This window comes from Capra hircus, chromosome 4 (assembly GCF_001704415.2).
Source record: "Capra hircus breed San Clemente chromosome 4, ASM170441v1, whole genome shotgun sequence".
Taxonomy (NCBI): Eukaryota; Metazoa; Chordata; class Mammalia; order Artiodactyla; family Bovidae; genus Capra; species Capra hircus.
The window spans coordinates 26176104-26202965 of NC_030811.1; the positions used below are offsets into that span (position 1 = coordinate 26176104).

Here is a 26862-nt window from a genome sequence, read left to right on the forward strand (position 1 = left end):
AATGCGAGGGAGCAGGATGTTTGCTATTGTATGGTTTAGTTTTGTACGAAAGTGCCAAACTGTCTTCCAAAATGACTACTGTTTTGCATTCTTACCAGCAATGAATCCAAGTTCCTGTTACTCTACATCCTTGCCAGCGTTTGATGTTGTCAGTGCTCTGGATTTTGACCATTCTAGTTGGTGTGTTACTTTTTGAAAGTTCAAAAACCAAAACAAAGACATATCAATTAAAGAGAAATAAAATCAAGTTCTTTTACTTTGTTCAGCTGGCAAGCTATAGTCCCTCTCCTTCTTCTCCGTATCCTACCACTGTTGGTCCAGTGGAGAGCAGTGGATTGAGATCTCGCTACCGTTCCTCACCTACCGTCTACAACTCCCCTACTGACAAAGAAGACTACATGACTGACCTGCGAACCTTGGATACTTTCCTTAGAAGTGAAGAAGAAAAACAGCATAGAGTTAAGCTGGGTATGAATATATTTTACGAATATACATATTTGGGGTGTTGTGCTGTTGTTCATCTATTATTTTTCTTACTTTGGTCCCATGCATGTTTTAAGTCTTTTTACTAATACACCTTGTGTAGCTTAGCAGAGGAATTTATTTTGTTTTTGTATTTTGTGCTGTTAGAATCAAGTTCACCAAAATTTAAGACGTAAAATAGAACTGAGCTAGCAGAAATCTTAAACCTTTCATTTACGATTAAAAGCTTTTTCGTATAACGTAATTTATAATTTGTTTAAAAGTTGGGGTTATAAAGTGTTTTTGAATGGTGTCTGGCAGGGCGTGGTGAAGTGAGGGTCGTCTCTTTGGGGTAGTTCTTGCGAAGGTCGGTGTAGCAGGGAGAATGGAGGGAGCATGGGTTTCCACCAGACATGCTGCTGTTCTTCAGAACATTTTTTAACTTGTCTCTCGTTTACCTTGGGAAACAATGTTAGCAAATCTTAATCTCTTTGGGGTAGATTTGATTATTACAAAGTCAATTATTTGAAACCAAATTAGGTTATCGAGCCGAGTAATGATTTTTCCCCCTCAGGAACTTGCACAGAAAGCGCCCTCGGTGCTAAAGCACGGCCGCAGTGAGGAAGCCAGTTATTGGGCCATGGCTCTTTGTGTCACTCGAAGTCTCTCTATTGATTTTTAATTTAATTGTGCCTGAAAGTGCCACAGATGTCAAAGAAACAAATCAATACTACCTTGTTATTTGTCGATACATGCTTTTTCTTCTTTTTAAATTTGGAAATATTTCAAGGAAACCGAAAATTGTAGAGTAAAATTCAAAGAACCCTGTGTACCCTCTACATTGCCTTTGTCACAGCCAGATGTTTTCTGGCTTCCATTTTTATTTCTTCTTTGACCTATACAAGTTATTTAGCAATACTGTTGGGAAGTATGATGAGTGATTGGTGTTGCTTTGAATTTCCAAATATGGGAAATGGAAGGCTTCGTTATCTTTTTTTTCCCCTCTCCTAAGTTAATTGTACGGTGACTAGAGATTTTGGTCTCTACCCTATTAATTTTTTCATAGTTTTTGAAACTTGTACCTAGGCCTGCTATTTATGACCACTGTTTGTGAGTGGATCTTAGTGTGTTGAAAAGAATGCATAGTCTATAAATATTGGGCTTCATGTTTGTTCATTGAGTTAAGCTTCATAATGGTATTCTTAAATTCTTTATTAATTTTGATCTGCTTAATTTGTTACTAAGAAAGTGTGCTAAATGCACCCACTGATTGTTTCCCAATAAATGTCTCCCTGTAACTGTCAAATTTGCTAAATATTTATGAGATTATGTTATGTGCATGTAAATTCAGAATATCCTTCTAGTCAGTTACTCCTTTTATCTTTATCTCTTAGGCTTTTTGCCTTTGAGTCTATTGTGTCTGACATTAACAGCTATACTGATTTTCTTCTGGGTATTATTTGCCTGTGTATCTATGTCCATCTGTATACTTTTAAGCCTTCTGGGCCCATAGGTTTTAGGTAATTAAGTATTTTGTATGAATTAATCTATATTAATATTTTGTGGAAAACTACTTTGAGACTATAAATGTCCTTTTCCTTATCAGATTTTCACTTAATGGCTTTAATACCCTTTTAAGATTCTTTTCAAAGTTAATTATTACTGGTTGTCATGGTACTTCTCTAATTTTTTTCATTCCTTTTTTTATTTATCCCTTTTTTGTTTTTTATAAACTTTTTTTTGTGTGTGTGGTTAAATTTACGAAGAGTTTCCATTTTAAACATCATAAGTGTATCATTTAGCATTATGTACATTCAGTTTGTTGTGCAGCCGCTTCTTAAACATCTATATTTGTTAGTATTCTCCTGTAAGGTAGAGCTTCTTTTCTCCAGTTAGGTTATTTGTTTTGATGCTTAGATTGTCTCAGATTTGGCTAGTATGATTGTCTAGCTTCTGTGTTCTTCTGGTATCATTCTTTGAACACTCCTCCCCCTTCCCCCAACCCTACCCCCAGCCCACCTCCCATAAGATATTCCAGGCTCTTCTCTCTCTAGTAACTAGCTTTGGAATTAGTCTGTTTTTCCAGGGGGTCATGTTTGCTTCTAGTGGAGAAAGATATCTCGTAATTAATGTCTGTGCACTGGATATGCCATGGTTAATCTTAAATTCACTGAGCAAGACAGTTAGGAAACATATGGAAACACACTGACACACACATACTTGTATATTTCTCCATCCATCCATGAAAGTGAAAGTGAAGTTGGTCAGTTGTGTCCAACTCCTTGCACCCCTACAGACTGTAGCCTACCAGGGTCCTCCATCCATGGGGTTTTCCAGGCAAGAATATTGGAGTGGGTTGCCATTTCCTTCTCCAGGAGATCTTCCCGACCCAGGGATCAAACCCAGCTCTCCCACATTGCAAGCAGACTCTTTACTGTCTGAGCCACCAGGGAATCCATCTATCTATATTAAAACCATGAATTCCTATGATACCTCCAATTCCAGTCCAACTATACAGGGTTTGTCTTAGCCTCCTTCCTTTACATATTTATAATTCCTTTCTCCAATAACGAGAAAATGGACACTCACATATACTCTTTGTTGTTCAGTCGCTAAGTTGTGTCCGACTCTTTGTGACCCCATGGACTGCAGCACGGCAGACTCCTCTGTCTTTAACTATCTCCTAGAGCTTGCTCAAATTCATGTCTGTTGAGTCAGTGATGCTATCTGACCATCTCATCCTCTATCGTCACCTTCTCCTTTTGCCTTCTGTCTTGCCCAGCATCAGTCTTTGCCGTTGAGATAATTCTTTGCATGAGGTGGCCAAGGTATTGAAGCCTCAGCTTCAGCATCAGTCCTTCCACTGAATATTCAGGGTTGATTTCCTTTAGGATTGACTGGTTTGATTTCCTTGTAATCTAGGGGCCTCTCAGGAGTCCTCTCCAACACCAACAGTTCAAAAGCATCTGTTCTTCAGCGCTCAGCCTGCTTTATCATCGAGCTCTCACATCCATACCTGACTACTGGAAAAACCACAGCTTTGACTTATACACACCTTTGTTGTCAAAGTGACGTCTCTGCCTTTTGATACACTGTCTGGGTTTGTCATAGCTTTCCTTGCAAGGAGCATCTTTTAATTTCATGGCTGCAGTCACCATCTGCAGTGATTTTGGAGCCCAAGAAAATAAAGTCTGTCACTGCTTCCACTTTTTCCCCTTCTGTTTGCCATGAAGTGATGAAACCAGATGCCGTGATCTTCACTTTTTGAATGTTGAGTTTTCAGCTAACATTTTCACTTTCCTCTTTCACCCTCATCAAGAGGCTCTGTAGTTCCTCTTCATTTTCTGCCATTAGAGTGGTGTCATCAGCATTTACGAGGTTGTTGATATTTCTCCTGGCAATCTTGATTCCAGCTTGTGCTTCATCTAGCCCATCATTTCACATGATGTACTCTCCATAGAAGTTAAATAAGCAGGGTGACAATATATAGCCTTGCCGGATTCCTTTTGCAATTTGGAACCAATATGTTGTTCCATATCTGGTTCTAAACTGTCGCTTCTTGACCTGTACACAGGTTTCTCAGAAGGTAGTTCACATGCATCTCCTAAGAACAAGGACATTTTCCTTTCTGACTACCATATGATTTTCATATTTAAGTTACTACTCTTCTTCATATTTACATTTCCTCCAGTGGACCCAGTAATGACCTTGGTAGCTCTTTTATTGATGGAGGATCCAGTCAGGGACCACATATTTCATTTAATTGTCAGGCTGCTTTAGTCTTTTTTCATCTGGACCATTTATGAGTGTGTGTTCTCTTTTTTGTCTTTTATGACATTTACATTTTGAAGATACAAGGCCAGTTTTGTATATTTGTATTTGTGTGATGGTTTTCTCATTGTTAGATTCATCTTAAATATTTTTTGGCAAGAATAAAACTTAGCTGGTGGTATGTTCCTTTCAGTGCATCACATCAGAGGATACATGATATCATTTGTCCCTCTATTGGCAAAGTTAAATTGGATCTCCTGGTCATAGTGATGGCAGTTTGTTCACAGTAGCTTTTCCCTTCTCTAATTTATAAACAATCTATAGTATGATGCTTTTGAGACTTACGACTATCCCGTTCCCTTAAGCAGTCTTTTACTCCAGCAGTTTTAGCATCCATTGATGATCCAGTGAGTTACTACAGTAGTAGTTGCAAAATGGAGACTTTCTAATATTTCCATTTCTTCAGTGTACGTTTAGTAGTTTGGCATTCTGTTATAAAGAAGAGCATTCTGTTTTACTCCTCACCCCACAATTTGTTTTATCCAGTTAGGACCGATGGTTCTGTCTTTTTAATTTAAACTTTAAACTGCTGTTTAACTCACTGAGTTTTTTAATTTGTCTTTTTTTTTTTTTTCTGGTTTCAACATTTTATTTGCTTCTCTTTGATATATGCCTGATTTATTTTAGAGTATCTTGCTTTGTTCTTATGTTTTCCATTCTTTTTCTTACCTCAGTCACTTTAAGCATACTTTAAAATTCCATTATCTAAAGTTCTTGGTTACATACTAACATTTTTTTTCTTGTTGATGCATTTGCTTGGAGATAGGTTTCTTTGTGTTTTACGCATTTTTCACTTTTGGTAAGCTCGTCTTCGGTAGAGTTTCATCTGTGCTTTTTTTGTCCTAGGCAGGCTGGATGGAAGCCTCTTGTTTCCTCCTAGCAGTTTCATATTTGCCTCTTTCTGGTGATTGAGGAATATCATTGACCCTGAATTAATTTAAGTAATTTCTGGGCTTGGAGGTTCCTGGACCTTACAGGGAATGTAAATGGGTGCTGTAAACCCACATGAAGGCGGATCTGTAATTTTTAAATCTCTGAGGATTTCTTTTTAAAAACAGCCTAAGAGAGACAGGCTTCCTTGTTACCTCCTGGTGTCAGTGAACAGATGTTCTCTTCCTTATCCACTGAGAATACAGCCCCTTGAGGTCCTCAGCTGTGTGCCAGGTGCAGGGAATAGAGGTGGGAAGGAGGTCTCAGTCTAGCCCGATACCTTATGCACATTTCCAGTTCCCAGGCACTGAAATCCACACTGATAGGTTTCCCAAAGCCTACAAAATTCTCCAGAGCAACCGCAGTATCACTTCACACACAGACCACTGGCCACTCTGATTTTCAATTCCCTCTTCATTTTTAGCGGCTATTCCCATTACATATCTGCAAGCTCCATTATTCATTTAAATTATGTATTTTATTATTCTTACGTCTTTGGGGTTGTCCAGCTACAGATTTTGTGCTGTTTTGGTGGTGATGGTCATTACAGAGAGGCCCTATTGTGTCGCTTCTTGCTATATCTTTTCCTTGTACTTTAGCTCATGTACAACAGATATAAAAATGTATTTCTGTCATCTGCAAATGTATTTTGTCATCTAAAGCCAATCTTCTTTGAAATTTTCCTTAAGTTCAGGTTTGCCCTCAGAAAGCTTGATTACCATTTTTAAAGTTAACAGTCAAAACAATTAGTCAAAATAGGGTGAACTGTTTGCTCTTATCATGACCCCATGTCTCTTCCTTTTTTATTCTCTATTTATTCAGTCGTTGTACTTGTTTAAAACTTTCCTTGACATTAATTCATTCCTCTAAGTCAATGTTGCCAGAAGTTCTACTTGGAAATATCATACCAGGTGTGATGTTTCTTTATTATACATAGCTACTATTACTATGCCAGTATGGAGCATACTTTCACCAGTGCTACCAGCATAAGACTGGCTCGCCTCCAAGGTTTTGATGCTGTGATTTGAAACACTGCCACATGTCCCTTTCATGATTTCTCATCCTCCATGCCTCTAAACATCAAAAGAAAACCAGTTTTATTATTTTACAGTCATGCCTTTTAAAAATACTGCTAAGATTAAAAAAACTAGTCTCTATTTGTGATTTCTCTGTGAGGGTATGAAATATCAATTGATATTTTGACATCAGTTAAACTTTGGAAAAAAAAAAACTCTTCCTAAGTATCAATGAATGTGAGTTTGACCAAGCTCTGGGAGATGGTAAAGGACAGGGATCCCTGGGGTGCTGCAGTCCATGGGGCCACGAAGAGTCGGACATGACTGAGTCAGATACGATTGAGTGACTGAACAGCAACAAAGTATCATATGATTGTCTTGAAAATTTGCTGTTTACTAAGGAATTGTGCTAGATGCTGGGCTTCCCAGGTGGCGCAGAGGTAAAGAACCCGCCTGCTAGTGCAAAAGACGTGGGTTCAGTCCCTGGGTTGGGAAGATTCCCCTGGAATAGGAAATGGCAACCCACTCTAGTATTCTTGCCTGGAAAATTCCATGGACAGAGGAGCCTGGTGGGCTACAGTGCATGGGGTTATAAAGAGTCAGACAGATTGAGCACACATGTGCTAGATAAAACTAGGGAAAAAAATACTCCCTGCCCTCAAGGAGCTCAGATTTTGTTTGGGAAAGGAGATAAACCTTAAAGTGTGGTTAAGTACTGTGGTAAAGTCCCTAAATGTGACTGTTTATGTTTCCTAAAAGTAAAATGATAAACTTAGAAGTGTAATCAGCAGACGGTCTCTTTTAATACAACACAAGAATTACTACAGACTATAAATAGACCACAGTGTAGTGCTGGGAAGAGTTAAGTTTAGCTGCTAGCCAGAAGACTAGTATATTAATAGGAGGCTGTAGTTATCCCATTCAGAAAGAGCTTCTAAAAATTCAAGCAAGAACTTAGCCTATTTATTTCCTGATGAAACTTGTCTTTTGTTTCTCTCTGAATCATCGGAAAGTCTTAGAGAATGAAACAAGCTTAATTTTACAACAAAAATAAGCAGACACTTTCAACCACTTAGAAATCTTATGGCTGTTAAAGTGATACTGCTCAGGAAAAGTTCTTTTTAATATATAGCACAAGCACTCCATTTCTCTAAAGATAATGTTGGGAGGAGAGAAGGCTTTGTCTTGGGTTGCCATTGCATAGGTTCCTAGATACCCAGAGCTCATATACCAGCCCCTGATATCAAAATCAGTACAGCACACTGATACTCCTTACATGCATCGTTGTAGGAAGCCCAGATTCTACGTCGCCGTCCACCAGTCCTACTTTCTGGAACTACAATCGTTCTGTGGGGGATTATGCACAGACTTTGAAGAAGTTTCAGTATCAGCTTGCCTGTAGGTCTCAGGCGCCATGTGCTAACAAAGATGAAGCCGATCTCAGCTCTAAACAAGCTGCAGAGGAGGTAAGTGGAAAATGAAAGTGACTTGATGTTTGTGATTTACAGGTTGTTCAAGTCTTCTTTTCTACTTCTGGAAGTTGTTTTCTGTAACATCCGCTTTTACTGGCTAGAACTGTAAATCTGGCACATGTTATACACTAGAAAGGGGCTTTCCTGGTGGCTCAGGTGGTAGAGAGTCCACCCGTAGTGTGGGAGACCTGGGTTCAATCCCTGGGTCGCAAGATCCTCTGGAGAAGGGAATGGCAAACCACTACAGTCCATAGCGTCTCAAAGAGTCGGACACAACTGAGCGACTTCACTGTCAACTTTCTCAAACACTAGAAAGACCCCTAGCTAACCTGTGTACTGAAACTTGAATTATATTCTACATTTTACTCTTTACGACACAGAGTTAACATTAGTGTCCTACCTAAAACAAATTTTGTGGCACTCATTCATAAAAAGATATCTCAGGTATCTATTTGTACTTAACATATATAAGATTCTTGCTCTTAAAATAACATTTGGATTAGAACATTTGACTAGAATATACGTTTGATACAGAATGTTTTGTAGTTTCATCAGTTTAGTAGCAAATAAAGGATTTTGAATTTTCTTCTTAAAAAGAATATTTAAACATACCAGTGTAAGGAATTTTAAATGTATGTGCATGAATAGCAGCTACTACGTGTTAATCAGGTCAGTATTGATGATCATGAAGTTTTTTCCAAAGTATTCAAAATATTTCTGAGGTTGGGGGAAGGGATGACTGATAACCTGGCAAGACTTTTCCTCACTGATTCTAAACAATTTTTTTTAACAGGTTTGGGCAAGAGTAACTATGAATAGACAACTTCTTGATCATATGGATTCATGGACAGCTAAGTTCAGAAATGTGAGTTTTGACATTACTCTGTGGACAGTATTAGTGCCTCTTCATATACAAAGTATGTTATTAGCATATCAGTTAGAGATGTTAGTTATTAGACTATCAGAATTAAATATTACTAAAACTGCCCTATGGGTGACGCACATAAGGATAAACATGACGTTTACCACATGGTATCTGCATTCTTGGGCCTTTTTCCCCCTCAATACTTAGCAAATCACCGTATTTTGAGTGGATAAAGGAACAGTGTATTTAGTGATTAAGATCTTCCCTTTCCCAACATCTCAGTTTTGCTTTTCAGAGAGCTTTCCTATCAGAGCCTGTTGTGTGTCTAGACATGTGAGGGAAGCAAAAATGAGGTCATTGTTCTCTGAAAACTTCAGTGTTAAAGACCATAACATATACTTGAAGCTACTTCAGATTGTATCCTTTTCTTCAATTTTTCATGAGAAGAGCGTTCTAATCTTTGGCCTGGAGGTTGGCAAAAGCCAGCTCTCCCACATACAGAGTGAGTGAGTTCCCTGGTTTCAACCCTACCTCATTCTATTGCTCTCTGTGGTACCCACATGTCCCCGGTCTAGGGGGTAAATTGGCCCCTCCTCCACTACGGGATGCTCCACTTAGACTCTGTAGAAGCTTCTTCCACTGTTTCATCCTCCACCATTTACTCACTGACTCCCCATCTTCTGGAAGTATTATATATTTAAGTCATTTGTACTCATTTTTTGTTCTTTTGCTATAATTTACATAGGGTGTCAAGAGAGGGTATGGTGAAAATAGTAGGCTACTTTATTGAACCAGAAGCCTGGTTGGCTTTTTTGAATAAAAATTCCAGAGCCAGCCCTAAAACTACTCAGTGAGGCCTTCTAGGAGTGAGGCCTGGATCTCCCTCCTGCATCTCAGACAATTTTGTTGCAGCCTAAATGCGGCTGGCAAGTAGGATACATTTAATAAATGTTGGAAGAATGAACAAGTGAAATGATTTCCTAGAACTGTATTTCCTTTTATTTCCGCTTATAGGCTTATCTAAGAATGCTAATATATTTAAAAGACAGTCTTGGTCAGGAGTATTAGCTTGGAAGAAATGCAAACACAATCCTTGATCTGAATTCCTTAGGCTACAACGGTCTGAAATTTAGGGGATTTTGTGTAGTTTCTTTTGAAAAGCAGGTATACATATACCATATATTTTATAATACACTAGCAGGATCTTTTTAGTACTCAGTAATCAACCACATTATTGTTTCTGCAGCAAAACATATGAGCAGTCATGCTGAGTAAGATAAAGTCTAAAAATAGTTCCATAGGAATTCAATTCAGGTCTTGCCAATATATCAGATTTTCTTGCTAACTAAATTATAAAAACATCATTTTCAGAGGTTTTTTAATTCAAAAATTTTATTAAGAATTGTTTAACTTGTATTTGATCTGAAACTTTTTCTCATCCTTCTGCTTTATGGTTAAACAGAAATGTGGAAGCAGAAAGGGTAGTTGAAGTTGGTGTTGAACACACATCCAAAACCCGTAACACACAAACCAGGTTGGGTGTGGATTCTTTGAAGTCTTTTCACATACCGGGATGAGTTTGATATCAGCCATGCAAAGTGGTGTTTGAAATTCCTAGTCCTAAAGTGAATAGTATAATATTCACAAACTAGTTTTAATATAATAATATCAGTTTTCCACATGGTTAGGGAATTGAGGGAGCCTGCTGAGAGAGAATCAGTTATGCTAGTTTTAAAAACTATTATACTAATCACAAACCAGTAAAAAATGCTCCATGCATAAATATGTGACTGATTACCCTAGAAATATAAACTAAAGATGATCCTTTTAGTTAAGTATTAATATATAATCATAGAAAGAAGAATTTAAGAAAAACTTAACATGTAACTGTAAATTTTATATCTTCAAAAAACAGGCAAACAGGCGTATCTGATTGAAGAGTATAACTTCATTAGCTTACATTCTGTTAGCATGCTTACTTACCTCTGTAGACTTTGGGTGCTGTTACTTCCATTCTCTTTCACTATGTACTCTATTAATATTACTGTACAAGACAGTAAAAAAAACTTTCATGAAAATAATCTTTTGAGAAATGCTTTAAAATTATGTGTGTAAAATTGTTCATCTCATTTCTCCCTAGTGGATCAACGAGACAATATTAGTGCCGCTTGTGCAAGAGATTGAGTCTGTCAGCACGCAGATGAGGCGAATGGGTTGTCCAGAGCTGCAAATAGGAGGTATGTGAGAACAGAGCCCAGCATTTGAGTTCCTTCAGTGAATCTGCCAAGTGGAAAATTTCTTCTTGTAATGGGCTATTTAACAGCATCCTTTGTTACCTTTTTGTCTTTTTTTTTTTATATTTTCCTGATGGCTAATAATACTGAGCATCTATTCATGTGCTGGGCCATTTGTATATCATCTTAGGAGAAATACCTTTTCAGATCTTTTACCCATTTTTTTTTCTCCTTTACCCATTTTTAAATTGAGTTGTCTTTATTATTGAGTTGTAGATGTTCTTTATTTATTCAAGTTCTTTATTTATACAAGTAGCTTATTAGATATTAATTACAAAATTGTACAAAGCATAGAAAATGTGTAACAATGCTAATTTAAAATCCTCAATTTTCAATTTATCTGCTAAAAATAAAACTCTTAAAGTTTAGTGTAATATAATTTGCCTAAAGTATATATACTATAACTTAGTGCTAAGTAGTGAAGTTTCAAAAATACAAGGAGTATTTTAGTCAACCAGATCTTTCTAGAGAACGGATTTCTCTTTGAAATATGTAAAAGCTTCGGATTGCAATTAACACTTTCCGTTTGCTTTGGGTATCTTTTCATCCGTCTTTATTCTCTGGGTTAAGTATAGAATTGTTCATTGCTAAAGTACTAGCATCATTGACTCAGTGGACATGAGTTTGAGCAAACTCTGGGAGATAGTGAAGGACAGGAAAGCTTGACGTGCCGCAGTCAAGGGGTCACAAAGAGTCAGACACAACTGAGCGACTGAACAACAACATTTACTGAGTACCCCAGGTTTTTTGTTTATTTATTTATTTGGCTGTGCTGGGTCTTACTTAGTTGCAGCATGTGGGATCTGGTTCCCTGACCAGGGATCAAACCTGGGCCCCCTGCATTGCGGAAGTCCCCAGATGTTTATATGTAATGTACACAACATTCACATTAACCTTGAAAGCTAGCTTTTAGTGCCTATTCTGTGGAACAGGCCGCTAGGACTCAGAGAGGTAAAGTAACTAGCCCAGTGTCACAGAGCAGTGATTTGAGGCCAGAGCTCTCTGACTCCAAAGTTAGAACGGTTACTTCCTAGGTCTTGGTAGTATTATTTGAACTTACAGTTATCTTTTTTGAGTTTTTTTATAAGCTATAAAAATAAGTATCTTTCACATTTTACCAGTGTGATGTGCTTTTTAGAAAAGAACAGCGTTGTTTTATGACTGCAAAAACAACATGTGTATGTTCATTGTAGAAAATTTGGAAAGTGGGCTTTCCTGGTGGTAAAGAATCCACCTGCCAGTGTAGGTTCAATCCCTGGTTTGGGAACATCCCCTGGAGAAGGAAATGGCAACCCACTCCAGTATTCTTGCCTGGGAAATCCCATGGACAGAGGAGTCTGGTGGGCTATAGTCCATGGGGTCACAAAAGAGTTGGACACAACTCAGTGACTAAACAGCAACAACATAGAAATACACAAAGAATATTACCTGTGATTGTACTTCAGGAGATAACCACAATCGGTCAGTTGGTTTTTTGTTTTGTTTTTTACTTTAATCATGAAAACTGTTCAGTTTTAGTTTTCGTAGAAAGATCTTTCAAGAAGGAGGGGACATATGTATACCTATGGCTGATTCATGTTTTTATTTGGCAGAAAGCAGTGAAATTCTTTAAAGCAATTGTCCATCAATTTAAAAATAAATTAAAAAAAAAACATGGAGAATCAGTCAGTTTTAGTTACAATTGTATATTCTTTTTTTGGAGAAAGATACTATGATACTGTATATATCAGTTGTATGTTATAATTTAAGAACATTAACATGTGGAAAGTATGTATTTGGGAGTTGAGCAAATAGTATGTATGTGTATATATTTTTAATTGAATTAAAGTCATACCTCCTTTTTTCCCTCCACTTTTTCTCTTTGTTAAGTATTCTCCAGTACTATTTTTATGGCTAGTTTATATTTCTTTTCTGTGGATGTAATATATTGTATTTAACTGATCTTTGTTATTTAATAGAAGATTTTCCCTTTACTAATAGTGCTGTGAGTAAATGTCCTTTTACTTAAATATTTGTGTACATTTATAATTACTTCTTTACAATAATTTCTGAGGGGTAAAGTTGTAAGTTCAATAGGTATAAATGTATTAAGCCTTTGTACATAATCCATCAAAAAGCTTAAAATGAATTTATATTCTAGCAATAATGTCACCTATAAGAAAGCCTCTTTTCCCAACATTGTATAATAAGGTTGGACATTTTGAAACTTTCTGTTGGTTTATTAATTTCTTTGTATAGTAGTCTTTCATGAAATGAAGAGAGAAATCACTGTCATAAAGTTTTCACTTGTCAGTGGCATATAGACATCTTTTAATTCAATCTGATTTTGAAAGCTATTGTGTATCTTTTTATTAATATATACACCCCGCAAGAATCTCCTGTGTATTAGTTGTTTATATAGCTGCCACCTTGCCAGAAATGGTCAAGTAAATTGTAGGTAAAATAGATAACGCAGGTTGTTAAGATAAACTATCGTTGCTTTTATTTATTCCTTCAACGTCTATTCAGGGAAGAGCATCTGAAGTTGTTTTGAAGGTCGACATGAAGAATAACCTGTGTGTCCTGTGTGTTTTAATTTTAACAGAGGCTAGTATTACTAGCTTGAAACAGGCTGCTCTGGTCAAAGCTCCACTCATTCCAACTCTGAATACAATCGTGCAGTATCTAGACCTCACTCCAAATCAGGAATACTTGTTTGACAGGATCAAAGGTAATTATTGATTTGAAGAGGGAAAAAAAATGAGAGCTCTTAAAAATGGTCAAAATAATGTAGTTATCCTTGAATACAGTAATAATTTTGTCCTATATAGGGAAACTTAAATAGGAGCTAAATGGGTTCACGTGAATATTTCATTCATTTTCTATTCTTAAACCACCAAGAGTGGATGCCGCAGTGACATTCTTTATAATTTTAGTGTGCTGATCTTATTTCTTTCAGTTTTGATAGGTCATGTGTAATATGTTGCTTCTTTATATTTCTGTTATATCCTGATTATTTGGGGAAAATAACCCTGGTTATTTTCCTGGGTTGGGAAGATCCTCTGGAGAAGAGAATGGCAACCCACTCCAGTATTCTCGCCTGTAAAATCCCATAGACAAAGGAGCCTGGGCGGGCTGCAGTCTGTGAAGTCTCAAAAGAGTCAGACATGACTGAGTGACAGAGTGTGTGCACGTATACACACGTACACAATCTTCTCAGGAGACTGACTTGAGAATCAGGATATTTAGCCTCCCTGATACCCCCACATACTCTGTTTATGGCTCCCTACATTTGTTTGGATAGACTCTGTAAAATGGTCTCATCACTAAAACAAGTTTTAGAAATATTATTTCACTTTTTAGGTTTATCATAAATCTTAATTTGCAAGTGTTATGTTGCCCCTTCTGTATCATGACTATTTTTTGAGTATAATGTATACTCAAATTATTTATTGAGTATAATGTATCATGACTTTTTTTTTAGTATAATTGCTTTATAATGTGTAAGTTTCCGCCATACATATGTCCTCCCTTCCCTCGTGAGCCTCCCTGGCACCACTCCCCGCAGGTCTCACCCACCTGGGTCGTCACAGAGCTCCAAGCTGGGCTCCCTGCGCTGTGCTGCGGCTTCCCGCTGGCCAGCTGCTTGACACGTGGCAGTGTATGTCAGTGCTACTCCCTCATTCACCCCACCCTCTCCTCCCCAGGAATGTTCTGTATAAGGAGAATCCAAACATACTAACTAGACACGAGAGTCTGCTCAGCCTTCTTCTACCTAGCACCCAGTTCTAGCAGCCATCAGTCCCTGCGCAGCCCTCACCCTTTCCATAGTCCCATCTGCCTCCTCCCTTCCTGCATTCTTAGAGGCCAGTTCTGTATGTCATCATCAGATTATCTGCAAGGATCTTGATATGTATCTGTAGAAGCGGATAAGGCCTTTTAAAAAGAGAACCACAAACACAGTGATCACACCTCATACTTTTATATTATGAAAAATATAGCTTATGTACATAGCCAGGTGGTGCAGAGATAAAGAATCCACCTGCCAATGCCGGGAGACCCAGCTTTGATCCCTGGTTTGGGAAGATCCCCTGGAGGAGAAAATGGCAACCCACTCCAGTATTCTTGCCTGGAAAACCCCATGGATGAAGAAGTCTGACAGGCTACAGTCCATGGAGTTGCAAAGAGCTGGACACAATTGAGTGACTAACTCTTCACTTTGCCTCATAGTTAACAGAATAGTTATACATCCAAAAAAAGATGTGTGTGTGCACATATATACACAGTGTGTATACATATATATATAAAGTTTTATATGTCAAGTATAAAAATGTTTAAAAAACACAGTGAACATTTATATGGGGCTTCTAGATTGAACAATTACCATCCTTTTACCATATTTGATTCTCTCTATATATACATACATACATGCATTTTATATATACACACACACTTTTTTTGCTGTTAACATTGTGGACATCATTACTTTTCAGCACATGAGTTCCTAAAAGTAAGAACATTCTGAAAAGTGAAAGCGAAGTCGCTCAGTCGTGTCCGACTCTTTGCAACCCCATGGACTGTAACCTACCCGTAATACAATTATCAGACCTTAAGAATGAATATTTCTATATCTGATGATCCAGTTTATATTCAGATTTCCCGTTTGTCCAGAGACTGTTACATACCCTTTTTTTTCCCCGAGTGGAATAGTTTATGCTCACACATTACATTGTGTTGCTTTCTCTCTTTTTTTTTTTTCTGTCTAAAACATTTCTGCCAGCCTTTTTTCCCCCATGTGACATTGCCTTTTTTAAGAATCCAGAACAGTAATCTCGTCTTACATTGGATTTATCTTATTCTTTCTTCATGGTGCTATTTAAATTAATTTTTTATATCGTGTATTTCTTTGTTGGAATGTTTTGATTGGGTTTTTAAGATGACATGCTTTCCTTGTTGTAACCCCTTAGCCTGTTTCTTCTTTCTTATACATTCTTAGCTTTTTAAATTTCACCTATGTTGCTACAGAACTTTCTCAGGGAGGCTGTATGAGCTCGTTTCGATGGAATAGAGGTGGAGACTTTAAAGGTCGCAAGTGGGATACAGACCTGCCCACGGATTCTGCTGTAAGTCCTCAGTTTTATTTTTATTTTTACTTATTTTATTTTATTTTTGTTTTATTATTTATTTATTTTTATTTTTCTCAGTTTGACATTTTTGTTATGGGTTTATTTTTCCATTATAAAATAAGCATTAAAAGAACATAGAGGGAATTCCTTGGTGGTCCACTGGTTAGGACTCACTGCTTTCACTGCTGTAAGCCCAGGTTCAGTCCCTGGTCAGGGAACTAAGATCCTGCAAGCTGCATGCCATGGCTGAAAAAGAAAAAAAAAAATTTTTTTTTAATAAAAAACTTTAGAAATTAAGTAGAAATAAAAAATTAAAATTGTACTGGCATCTTAACCCAACCACTGTTAATATTTTGGTGTATTTTCTTATTTTTTCTTTACTTAGATTGTGCTATTTTTAATGTTTTTTTATCATAGATGTAATTGTAAAATTTGTGTCCTGCTTTCTTTCACTTTTCAGTGTTTAAGTATTTGCATTATTACTCACTGTCGTTTAACTGACCTAAAAGTTTTGGAAATATGTAGTGGCGGGGGCAGGGGGCAGGATTTTTGTTTTTCTATCTTAAATACCGTCGGGAGTAACATAATGCATGTTTCCTTCTAATTTGGGGTTATGACATTAAGAAACATTCCTAGAATTAGATTTATGAGATCAAAGACTGTAAAGTTTTGAGCATTTAATAGTTTCTCAGAATTATGTTTGTTTTCTTAAAATGACTGTTGCATGTGAAAATGAAGTTTTAAATGCTGATATTTAAGAATTAAATATATGTGTATTTTATCTTGATTTTGCTGTTAATTAACTATATGAGGGTGAATAATCCACTTAACACAACATTAGGAATGTCTTTTATCTTTTCATTTTATAGATTTCATCTTACAAATATAACCACTTAAAAGCATTTTTGCTAATTCTTTCTCTGGGGAACAATTTAAAAATTGCAATCATTATAAACAGATGTTTGAAAAGTACCACACATAGGTTTTCATGCTGACTTTGAAAAATTATTTCCTTGTCTTCAGATCGTCATGCATGTATTTTGCACCTACCTTGATTCCAGATTACCTCCACATCCTAAATATCCTGATGGAAAAACATTTACTTCTCAGCACTTTGTTCAGACACCAAATAAACCAGGTACAAACAACCTCTCCTAAAAGAATGCATTGAGCTTTTCACGTGAAATAATGTAGTGGGGGCTTTTCGTTTGGTTTTTAATGTAGCCTATTTCCTTTACAGATGTGACAAATGAGAACGTTTTCTGCATTTATCAGAGTGCTGTCAACCCTCCCCATTATGAGCTCACCTACCAGCGCCATGTCTACAATCTTCCAAAGGTGCTTCTAAATAGAGCAGTTGCTATTACTGATGTCATGGATGACTTACTTTGATATTTCTTTTAAAATTAGATTCTTTATGAAATAGGTAAACTGCTTAAGTTAGGGGGAAAGTGCTATTTTTATATCCCATTTTTTAAAAAATTCTGAAAGTAATATATACTTAATTTGGAAAAGTATGAAGAAAAGGAAGAAAAATTCATCCATTATTTAGAGGAAGCTCTTACTGTTTGGTGTTTTTTTTTTTTTCATTTTGGTTTTCTCTGTACTTTTTTATGGGTTGAAATCATATTATTTGTATAGTTCTATATCCTTTAAAAAATTAACATTATAACATAATTTTCCATGACTTTAAAAGTGTTCATAAAAACACTTTTTAATGACTATTTTAAAACTTCATAATAAAGGTATAATTTATGCAACCACTCCCTACAGTTGGACATTTTGGATGTTTCTAATTCTTCATTGTCGTAAATACCTTTATGCATATAACTGTCTATATTTTGGGTAATTTTTTAGCTCAAAGTCAAAAAATGGAATTCTAGGTAATAGAATATTTTCAAGGCTGTTAAAATATATTATTAAATTACTATATGAAAAAATTTATTGTACCAGTTTATACTTCTATCCAGGCATTTTACTCTTAATTATAAACGTCAGTTCTGTTGATGACGTTTGTGGTTATTTTGTTACCAGCATGTTTACTAAAGAAATTTTACATAGACTAAATCATAAATTATATTCTTCATTCTGTCAGATACCCAGGAGAGAATATTTCATTTTTTTTTAGTTTAATATTTCAGCTTTGTAAGTGTAAATAATTTGGGCCATTTAAAGAAACACTGTCTTTAAAAATCATATATCCTAAAGATATTTTAGGCAAAACACTTAAATCAGAGTGGACAGGTATAAGTTAATCAGCAAACTGAAAATCTCGATCAGGAGCTATCAATAGTTTGAGTTTAGTGCTAGCAAAATACTGCCTTGTCCCTTGTAGATAAAATGAATTTACATTTAATATATTACTTACACTGTTATATATCATAATGTATTTTAAAGTGTGATTAAAGGTTTTTTAATCTCAACTCTTTTGTTTAAACTGTTGCTTTTGGGGGTAGTGTTTTGTGTGTAGGATACAGAGGTACCAGCTTCAGAGTATCTCCCATCCAGTCCTTCGTAAATGCTGCTCCCCTCGTGTGGGAACTTCCCAGTGTGTTTATTTCTGCTTATCTTTCAGGTCTCAACTTAAAAATATCTCTTCTCAGGGAGGCATTGCTTCACTGCTCTAGTTTTTATGTATTTGTTCCCATGGCACCCTGCACCTCCTCCTCTCTCATAACATTCATCACACGTTAGTTCTGAGTTTCCTGTCTGCCTTTTCCTTCTGCTAGACTTTAAGCTCCTTGATTACATGGATCCTCTCTGTTTTATTCACCACAGAAGTCCCACGTATAGCACAAAAGTAGGTACTTTGTTTAATGAATGAATGAAAGCCTGAATTACATGGAATTCTGAATTAGTAGAATATAAATTGATAGGATCCACACTTAGCACTCAGACTGAATTTTTGTCCTGGTTTGGTTTAAATCTTGGTGGGTTTTTTTGTCTTTGTTCCAGGGCCGAAATAATATGTTTCATACACTGTTGATGTTCCTCTACATTATAAAAACCAAAGAGTCAGGAATGCTTGGGTAGGTATTAATGCTTTAAAAATACAAGTACTTATTTTATACGCTGTTTCTTATGTTCGGATTGTGCAGAAGGCAGCATCATATAGTGAAAAGATTTGTGGACTAAACAATACAAGATATGGCTTCTAGTACTGGCTCAGCGCTTTCACTAACCATTTCTGCCATCTTGAGCAAGTCCATTAATCCATTTCCCTATTGATAAAAAGACAATTAGACCACATTATTGGCTTTTACAGTGGTGTTCCCCCAGAGGGACAATTCAGGTATATCAGGCTCTCGCCACTTTAAAATTAAAAAAACAAACAAACCAACTGGAGTCCTGTTTGTTCAGGCTATCCCATTTCAGACACAGAGCCTTCTGCAAAATATTTACACTTCCAAAGAGACTGAGTCAGCACCCATTCCATAGTACTGTTAATTGGAATGGAAAAATGGTCAGTTGAAATTATTTACTTTGTGTCTTCTAAATACTTAGTAATGAAGATCACATACTGTTACAGTAAACTCAAAATTGCTGTCTTGTCATTTTGGTGATTTGAAATTTCAGCGCTTCAAAACAGTATGTGAAGTAAATGGACCCCAGCTAATGCTGGGTAAATCTGGTAATGCATGGGCTGGAAGTCTGAGAATCTGAGTTCTGGGTGCATCTCTGCCTGCACTAAGTAACCTGAGGCTAAAAAAATGAAAAGGAAAGAGCTGAGTAGAAAGCATCAGTCTGTTCAGCTCGGATCTGCGTGTTTCTGTTCAGTTCTATTTATGTGTCCTATTTAATACAGGTTTAGAACGGCACTGTCCCACACAGCAGCCACCAGCCACATGTGTGTGGCATTGAGCATTTGAAACATGACTAGTCTAGACTGAGATGGGCTGTCAATGTAAAAGGTCCCCTGGAGGAGGAAATGGCAACCCACTCCAGTACTCTTGCCTGGGAAATTTCATGGACAGAGGTGCCTGGAGGGCAGCAGTCCATGGGGTTGCGAAGAATCAGACACAACTGAGCATGTGCACACACACTATAGTGTGAAATACGTAGACTAGAATTTAAAGACCTAGTATCAAATCATAAAGTGAAATATCTCTTTAATAATTTTGTGTATTGATTACATGTTGAAATAATATGTTGGATATACTGAGTTAAATGAAATATAAAATTATTTTCACCTGTTTCTTTTTACTGTTTACTTTTTAAGGTTATATATTAATCTTTCTGTTGGACAGCACTGCACTGGAGAAAGACAAATTCCTATCTTTTTGTTTTTTTTTTTTCCTATCTTTAATTAAACATATTAGATGCAAAGATTTTAGGACATAAACTGAAATTTATAAACAGCTTTCTAAGAAATTTATCAGCTTCCTATAGCATGTATTTTTTTAATGTAAGAAAGATTAAATAGGAAACTCACTTTTGTCAGGCATCTCTGCTACCATGGTTCTTTTTTATTTTTTAATTACAAAAATAATGCATGCTCAATATAGAAATATTTAAACAGTACAGCAGTGTATAAACTAGAAATTGAAAACTCCCCTCTGATCAACTCTTTCTCAATGCCACTCCTTCAGGGTATCCACTGGGTTATCAGTTTGAGGTGTAGGTTTTTCCAGTTACTTTATGGGGAAAGTTGATTCTGTTTTTCTTTTTCATATTGTTTAAAAATATATTGTACCCAAACATATTACCTTGTGAGCTGCCTTTTAATCTTATGGTGTAGCTTGGATATTTTTCTGTGTCAATAAATAGACTTTTTTCCCTAAATTTTCTAGCAGCATTTGGTTATAGATGCACATATATTAGAAAGATGGGATGTGCTATGGCTTTGTAATTCTTCATTTAAAAGTGTTTCTGGAAGGCTCTTTTGAAGTGGGGAATTAATTTAGCAGTATTTTAAATAGTGAATATTTTAATTGAAAATTTATCTTTTCCTCTAAAAATCTAAATTGATAACTGATACAAGTTTGTGTTGAATGCCATAGTTTAAAGTACTTAGTGGGACAGTGATTTACTCAGAGGCCCAAAAGAATTGATACAGTTCTTAAAGTGCTTATTTTCTCTGAATGAGCCCCTTATATGTGGAAACATAAGTGAAACATTTTAAACTAAAATTAATCTGTTTTTTATTTATTTGATTTTTTTTAATCCAGGGGAAAAAAACTGAAATTACTAGCTTTTAAAATATGATTGATCTTTTTAATACATTGTAGATCAACCGAATGTTAAAAACTGCCCTCCTGTGTCATAAAGGAAATAAGCAAGTGGCTCAAATATAGTCCACTTGGAATCATGCCCATAATACAGCAGATTGATACAAATACATTACCAATTCAGTGCCACGTATTTGTGCAGTTACTAGAATGATATGAATGTTTTACTTCCAAGAAGGAAAAAAATCTAGACAGAATTGACTGCACAGTAAAGTGTCCTGTTTAGCAAAAGACACCATAAATAGTTTGAAACTAAGTGACAAACTGAGACAAAGCATTATAATTGTAATTTTTTTTTCCCTATCATACTGAAATTTCTCATTTGCCATGTTCTTGAGGGTATGGAGAAAAAACACAGTTGATGAAATTACCCTTTTTGAAGGGCATTTTTGGTATATTAAAAATTTTTTTTATTAAAAGTAATACAAACTCATAATTTTAAAAGTCACAGTGTGCTAAAATTTCATGACAGAAATAAGGCATTCCCAGTATTCCCCAAGCCCACCTCCCAAAAGCAACCACTTAAAACTCTTCTAGCTCCAGAGAGTGGAGATGTGTAGTTCTCCTTTGTCATCCTGTTGGATGAGTCACTGTTCTCTTTTGGCCCTCTTCTCCTTCCCTCTTACTTTGAATACAGTTGTGTTACTCTAGGGAGTAGATTTTTCTTTATATTATGTGCAGTAAGGCTTAATTTAAGCTATATTAGTAATACCTGTATTTACTGAAGCATCCCAAATAATTAGAAAACTCCTAATTGAAATCAAATATGTAAAGTTCTCTAAAAGGCCTAGCATCTCTAAATCTCCATTTTAAAAAATTTAATTGACACTTTTACTTACTTGCTAAAATTGTCCTGTTAACTCCATCTGTTATAGTAGTTCTTGAGTTCCACTGAAGAATTAATTTTCAACACTCCATAAACCATTTGTTCTAAATTTGGGTTTTAAGCACAGGTAAGAAAGTAATAACTGTTACTAGAATTCATCTGATAAACCATGTATAACATAACTGATTGCAGAAAAGCACTAAATGTCAATTAAACTTGTATTCCTTGTAAAGACTCCTGTTATTTGGGGGGGGGGGGGGCGGGGAGGGAATACCTTAAATGCTTGGCAATCAATTTCACTAATTTTTTTTTCTTTTCTTTTTTTAGGAGAGTTAATCTTGGCCTCTCTGGTGTGAATATTTTGTGGATTTTTGGAGAGTAGTGGATAATTTAATTCCAAACATTTGGACTTCATTTGACTGAATCAGAAGTTGAATCTAAGCATCTGAGTCACTGCCTCTTCTGAAATAAGATACTATGTGTATGTTACAAACTCTTTAGATGTAACAGAAAATAGCTAGTGTGAAACATATTCTACACCAAGAAAAATTACCTTCAATTTTTTATCATTTCAGAAAAAACTACAACCCTTCAGATTTTTGTTGACACAAAACAGTGTGGTTACCCCTTAATTAATTTGAGTCCTTCTTCATTGTAACCGCCAAATAAGAATCATTCACCATATTGTTCCCCACAAAATTGTTTTTTCAATTGAATTATTTAGTATAAATAATTAAAAAGAAACAAGCAAATTGCTCATTTTTTTTAATGTCTATATTTCCCCAGTGTTTGGCAAATCAGCGCAAGGCCCAGATTTAAAGAAATGAGATAAACTTCTAAATTATGTTAATTCTTTGTATTTTAATAATATTATTGAAAGAGATTTGATGTTTAAAAAGTCAGCTCTCTATGAAGTTCGCAAATGCTGCATGGTCTTCTCTGTGATGCCTTCCACTCTAGTCTTGCCTTGCCTCTCTCCTTCCCTGCCCCAGCCAGACTGGCCCTCCCAGTGGCTCCCACGCACTCCCACTGCCTGAGACATTCCTGCCCCACTCTTGGTCTTTCTGACCCTCCTCAGCACCCTTCTAAGTTCTGTCTAAACGTTGCTTTCCCAGGGGACTATCCCCTCCCCATCCCCTTTCCATTCCCACCACCGCCACCCAAGTCCCCCAGACCCTCTGACTGTTACCTCTCCTGGTACCTGTCAACTTAGCTTCTTATCACCAAGAAGTGGTTTGAAATCACATGTGCACATGTATCTCTTTATGTCTCTTTACACCTGAACTGTTCAATTACAGCAGCCACCAAAGGCTATTAAGCACTTGAAACACACCTTGTCTGAATTGTAATGTGCTGTGAGTGTAAAATTACATCAAAGACTTGATGTGACTAAAAGACCGTAAACTAAACAGAAAAATGAAAAGTCAACTTGGGTTAAATTTAGCTGATAGAATTAAACTATTTAGGTCTTAGTGAAGAGACTGAAGACATCAAGAAAACAATTGCCTTGGTTTTAATAACTCAGTTTCACTATTCCCTAATATTGAGTTCCCTTCTTTAAGATCATATTCTATCTTATCTGTTTAAATTTCTTAGATGTGTTCAAAATATCTGGAAAGTAGGAAATTACCAAATTTGTAAGTTTTGCTTGACTCTCCATCTATTTTTTTAAATGTATAAGTAGTATATCTAAGGCTAGCTAGCATCTGTATATGTTTTCTGGGTTGACATATTAGAGACTGCTTTACCTGGGAAACCAGTATCTTCTCAAAAATTCCATGTCAGTGTTATATATGCTGCTGCTTTTGTATAATTTGTAAATCTTGTTCCTGTTTTTAAAAAGTCAGATGTCCAAAAGAAAGGAGGTTTCTATCTTATAACTGCTTTTGATATGTGCTAAATTTGTTAGGATAAAATACCAATTAAGCATGTTAAATATAAGAACATTTTACAATCTAAGTCTACCATTTCAAAAGTTTGTGTATCTACTTCACAATTATAAAAAATAAAAGATAATATGTCATTTCTTATATTAAAGTTTATGTGTCAAAAATGCAACATACAGTAAATATTTCACATAAAGTAATGGTACTTGTTAAAAAAGGAAAGATTTTGTTTGCCTACTAAGGGTTGTATGGGTTACTATACTCTGGGTAGCTTTCATATATTAATTTGTCTTCACAGATGTTTCAGCCAACATATACTTACTATAGCTTTTATTAAAAATATTTTAATGAATTAGTTTGACTTCACACTTCAAGAAGACACTGCATTGCAAATGTGGTAAATTTTTTGGTACTTCTGTTAAAATGAGTAAATAACCTTTTCTCTAATTAAATGTTATTTATAGTATATTTCTCACAAATTTTTCTTCACTTGACTCATCCTTATGGGTCAAATACACTAATCTTTTAGATTATGTTCACTGTATCATTTTCTTCAGCCAGATTTGTTTTAGAAGCATGTTTAGGTGTTTATAATTTAGTTCCTACTGTGACATAAAAATACTGTGTTGCTTGGCTTTCTCAAACAGATACACACTTTGAACTGATATTTCAGTGGTGAAGACAAGCAGCATGTATATAGTTGACACTTCTAAACTCAGCTTTGTAAAATATATATATATAAATCCTTTGAATGCGGGCATTCCTTAAAGGTCAGGCTTTGGTCCTCTGTCTCACTGTTTATGCTTTTCCTTAAAGGTCTCATTCATTCTCTGACTTACTCTGCACTTGATTCCCAAGTTCATCACCAACCATAACTGTCTCTCCTGAGCTCTAGTGTTAAATTTCCTGTGACCTGTTAGACATTTCCACTTGGATATCCTGCACATTCTTCATGTGTGGCACTGGATTCATATGTACTGAAACAGCTCCCTCTTCTCACATCCCTTTCTCTGTTCATTGTCCTACCAGTCGCCCATGCTCAAAACTCTGCTTTCATCTTGATTCCTTGAGCTCCCTGGGTCCCCAGTCCAATCAGGCAGCAATCTCATCCATTCTTTCTTAACAATGTCTCTTGCAGCTGTCTCTTTCCATCTCTGCTGCCACTATGCTCATTTATATCCTTATCAACTCACATAGGACTACTACAACAGCCTAATTAATCTCACAGCTTCCTAATTGTTGCCATGCTTCCAGATTTTCCAATTTATCTTGCATGTCCTCTTCAAATTCATCTTCCTAAAACACTTGTTTGATCGATTTCGTTCTGGTAAATTGCTTGGCCTGACATTTAAAGCCCTCCACAATATGGCCCCAGGCTAGCCTTATCCACCTGGATCCTTGGCTTTAGCCAGTGTAGGCTGCTCCTTGCTGGGCTCTCTGCACATGTACCTCCTCTTCCTGATCTCTGGGGATGTCTCCTCCCCCTCTGCCTTCCCTTGAAACTTTGCTCTAATTAAACCCACTATTTTGGGGAGTTGATCCTGACCACTGCAGCTGGCATTAATTTCTCCTCCAAAGTGATTAGGTCTTCCCCCCTTTTTTGGCACTCAGCAGCCATATAAGTGAATCCAGAAGTGACTTATAGTCTTGGTGGGTTCTCATAGCTTGTCTCATTCTCATGAAAGACTAGTGTTCTACTAGTCTGAGCTGTGCTGCTGTTCAGGAAGAGTTTGACGATGGCTAAAGCTACCTTTTGGGAAAGGCTTGAGTTCTTTTTAAAGGATGTCTTTTGAGCAGCAAGAATCACTGGCTTTCCTTTTGCTGCTAGACTGTAGCCTGCTAGGCTCTTCTGTCCATGGAATTCTCCAGGCAAGAATACTGGAGTGGGTTGCCATTTTCTTCTCCAAGGGATCTTCCTGACCCAGGGATCAAACCCACAGTCTCCTGCATTGCAGGTGGACTCTAACCATTTCAGCCACCAGGGAAGCCTGTAACACTAAGAAGGGGGAAACATTTCCCAGGCCTGAAGAGCTGCAGTGGGGACACTGCCTAAAAAGTGTAGGCGTTAGGAAAATACACAGCCAATTCCTTGTACTCTTGGGGATCTTCCTTAATGACCTGGGTTGAGGTCGATGCACTTAGCAGCAGCATATTGGCCCAGATGCTACAGGGTCCACTGTGAGGAGCTGGGAGAGGTCAGCTGGCCCAACCATCTGTCCAGGTGGCTTCAGTCACAGCACTCCTCAGGTTATAGAGACGGCCAAGCAGCAGAGGGCTGGGATCTCTAGCAAAAAGCCTTTGGGGAAGGATCTGGGAAGGGGCGGAGGGAACCGGTGGTTGTCTGGCCACTTGGAGTGAGAGCAGGTTGCACAGTCAGCACCTGTGCTTCTTAGGCCCCAGTGACATTGCCACGTCTCACTGTGTATGCCAGTGGCTTTGTGCTGAGACTGCAGGATTGTTAGGCATTAGCTCTGAGCCATGTCTCTAATTTGATCCCTGAATGGTTATCAGTAATTCCATTTCCACACCAAATGAACTGCACTGGCCCGGGGAATAGGTTATGGATTCTGTGGAGGGTGGCACCTCAGTCGGCCTTAGGAAGAAGAGTCCAGTATGGCAGTATAGGTATGGAGAATCTCATGTGTGCCCAGAATCCTGTTTACCCCAGACAGCAGTGACCCCAGAGATATTACACAGCAAAGTCAACATGCAAACAATTGCAGCCACTGCTAAGGATGAAATGTAGTTATAACTAAATCCTTTCATGCCCCCAAAGCAAATTGAATATTCCACAGTCCATCTGGCTAGAAGAGCCACTGGCTTGAACCAGCTGAGACTTGGGAGGACTGAGCTCTGTCACTGTTGGGGCAGGGCAGTTAACCTTTTACACTGATTTCTGGGCATAAGAAAGATATTCATACCTCAGTGATCACTGAGAAGCTGAATG

The 26862-nt window shown here is 36.8% G+C and overlaps 1 protein-coding gene across 3 annotated transcripts in view; it reads left to right on the plus strand.

The window, feature by feature from the left end:
• Nucleotides 1-24267, plus strand: part of TMEM209 (transmembrane protein 209) — a 28406-nt gene extending 4139 nt beyond the window's left edge. For all 3 annotated transcript variants that reach the window (XM_005679470.3, XM_005679471.3, XM_018046926.1), the window contains exons 6-15: nt 267-468; nt 7530-7705; nt 8505-8576; nt 10717-10813; nt 13455-13580; nt 15875-15972; nt 16999-17113; nt 17216-17313; nt 18931-19004; nt 22357-24267. In XM_005679470.3, the coding sequence (XP_005679527.1) occupies nt 267-468; nt 7530-7705; nt 8505-8576; nt 10717-10813; nt 13455-13580; nt 15875-15972; nt 16999-17113; nt 17216-17313; nt 18931-19004; nt 22357-22411 (1113 nt within the window). In that variant the 3' untranslated portion in view covers nt 22412-24267. The remainder of the gene's footprint in view (nt 1-266; nt 469-7529; nt 7706-8504; nt 8577-10716; nt 10814-13454; nt 13581-15874; nt 15973-16998; nt 17114-17215; nt 17314-18930; nt 19005-22356) is intronic.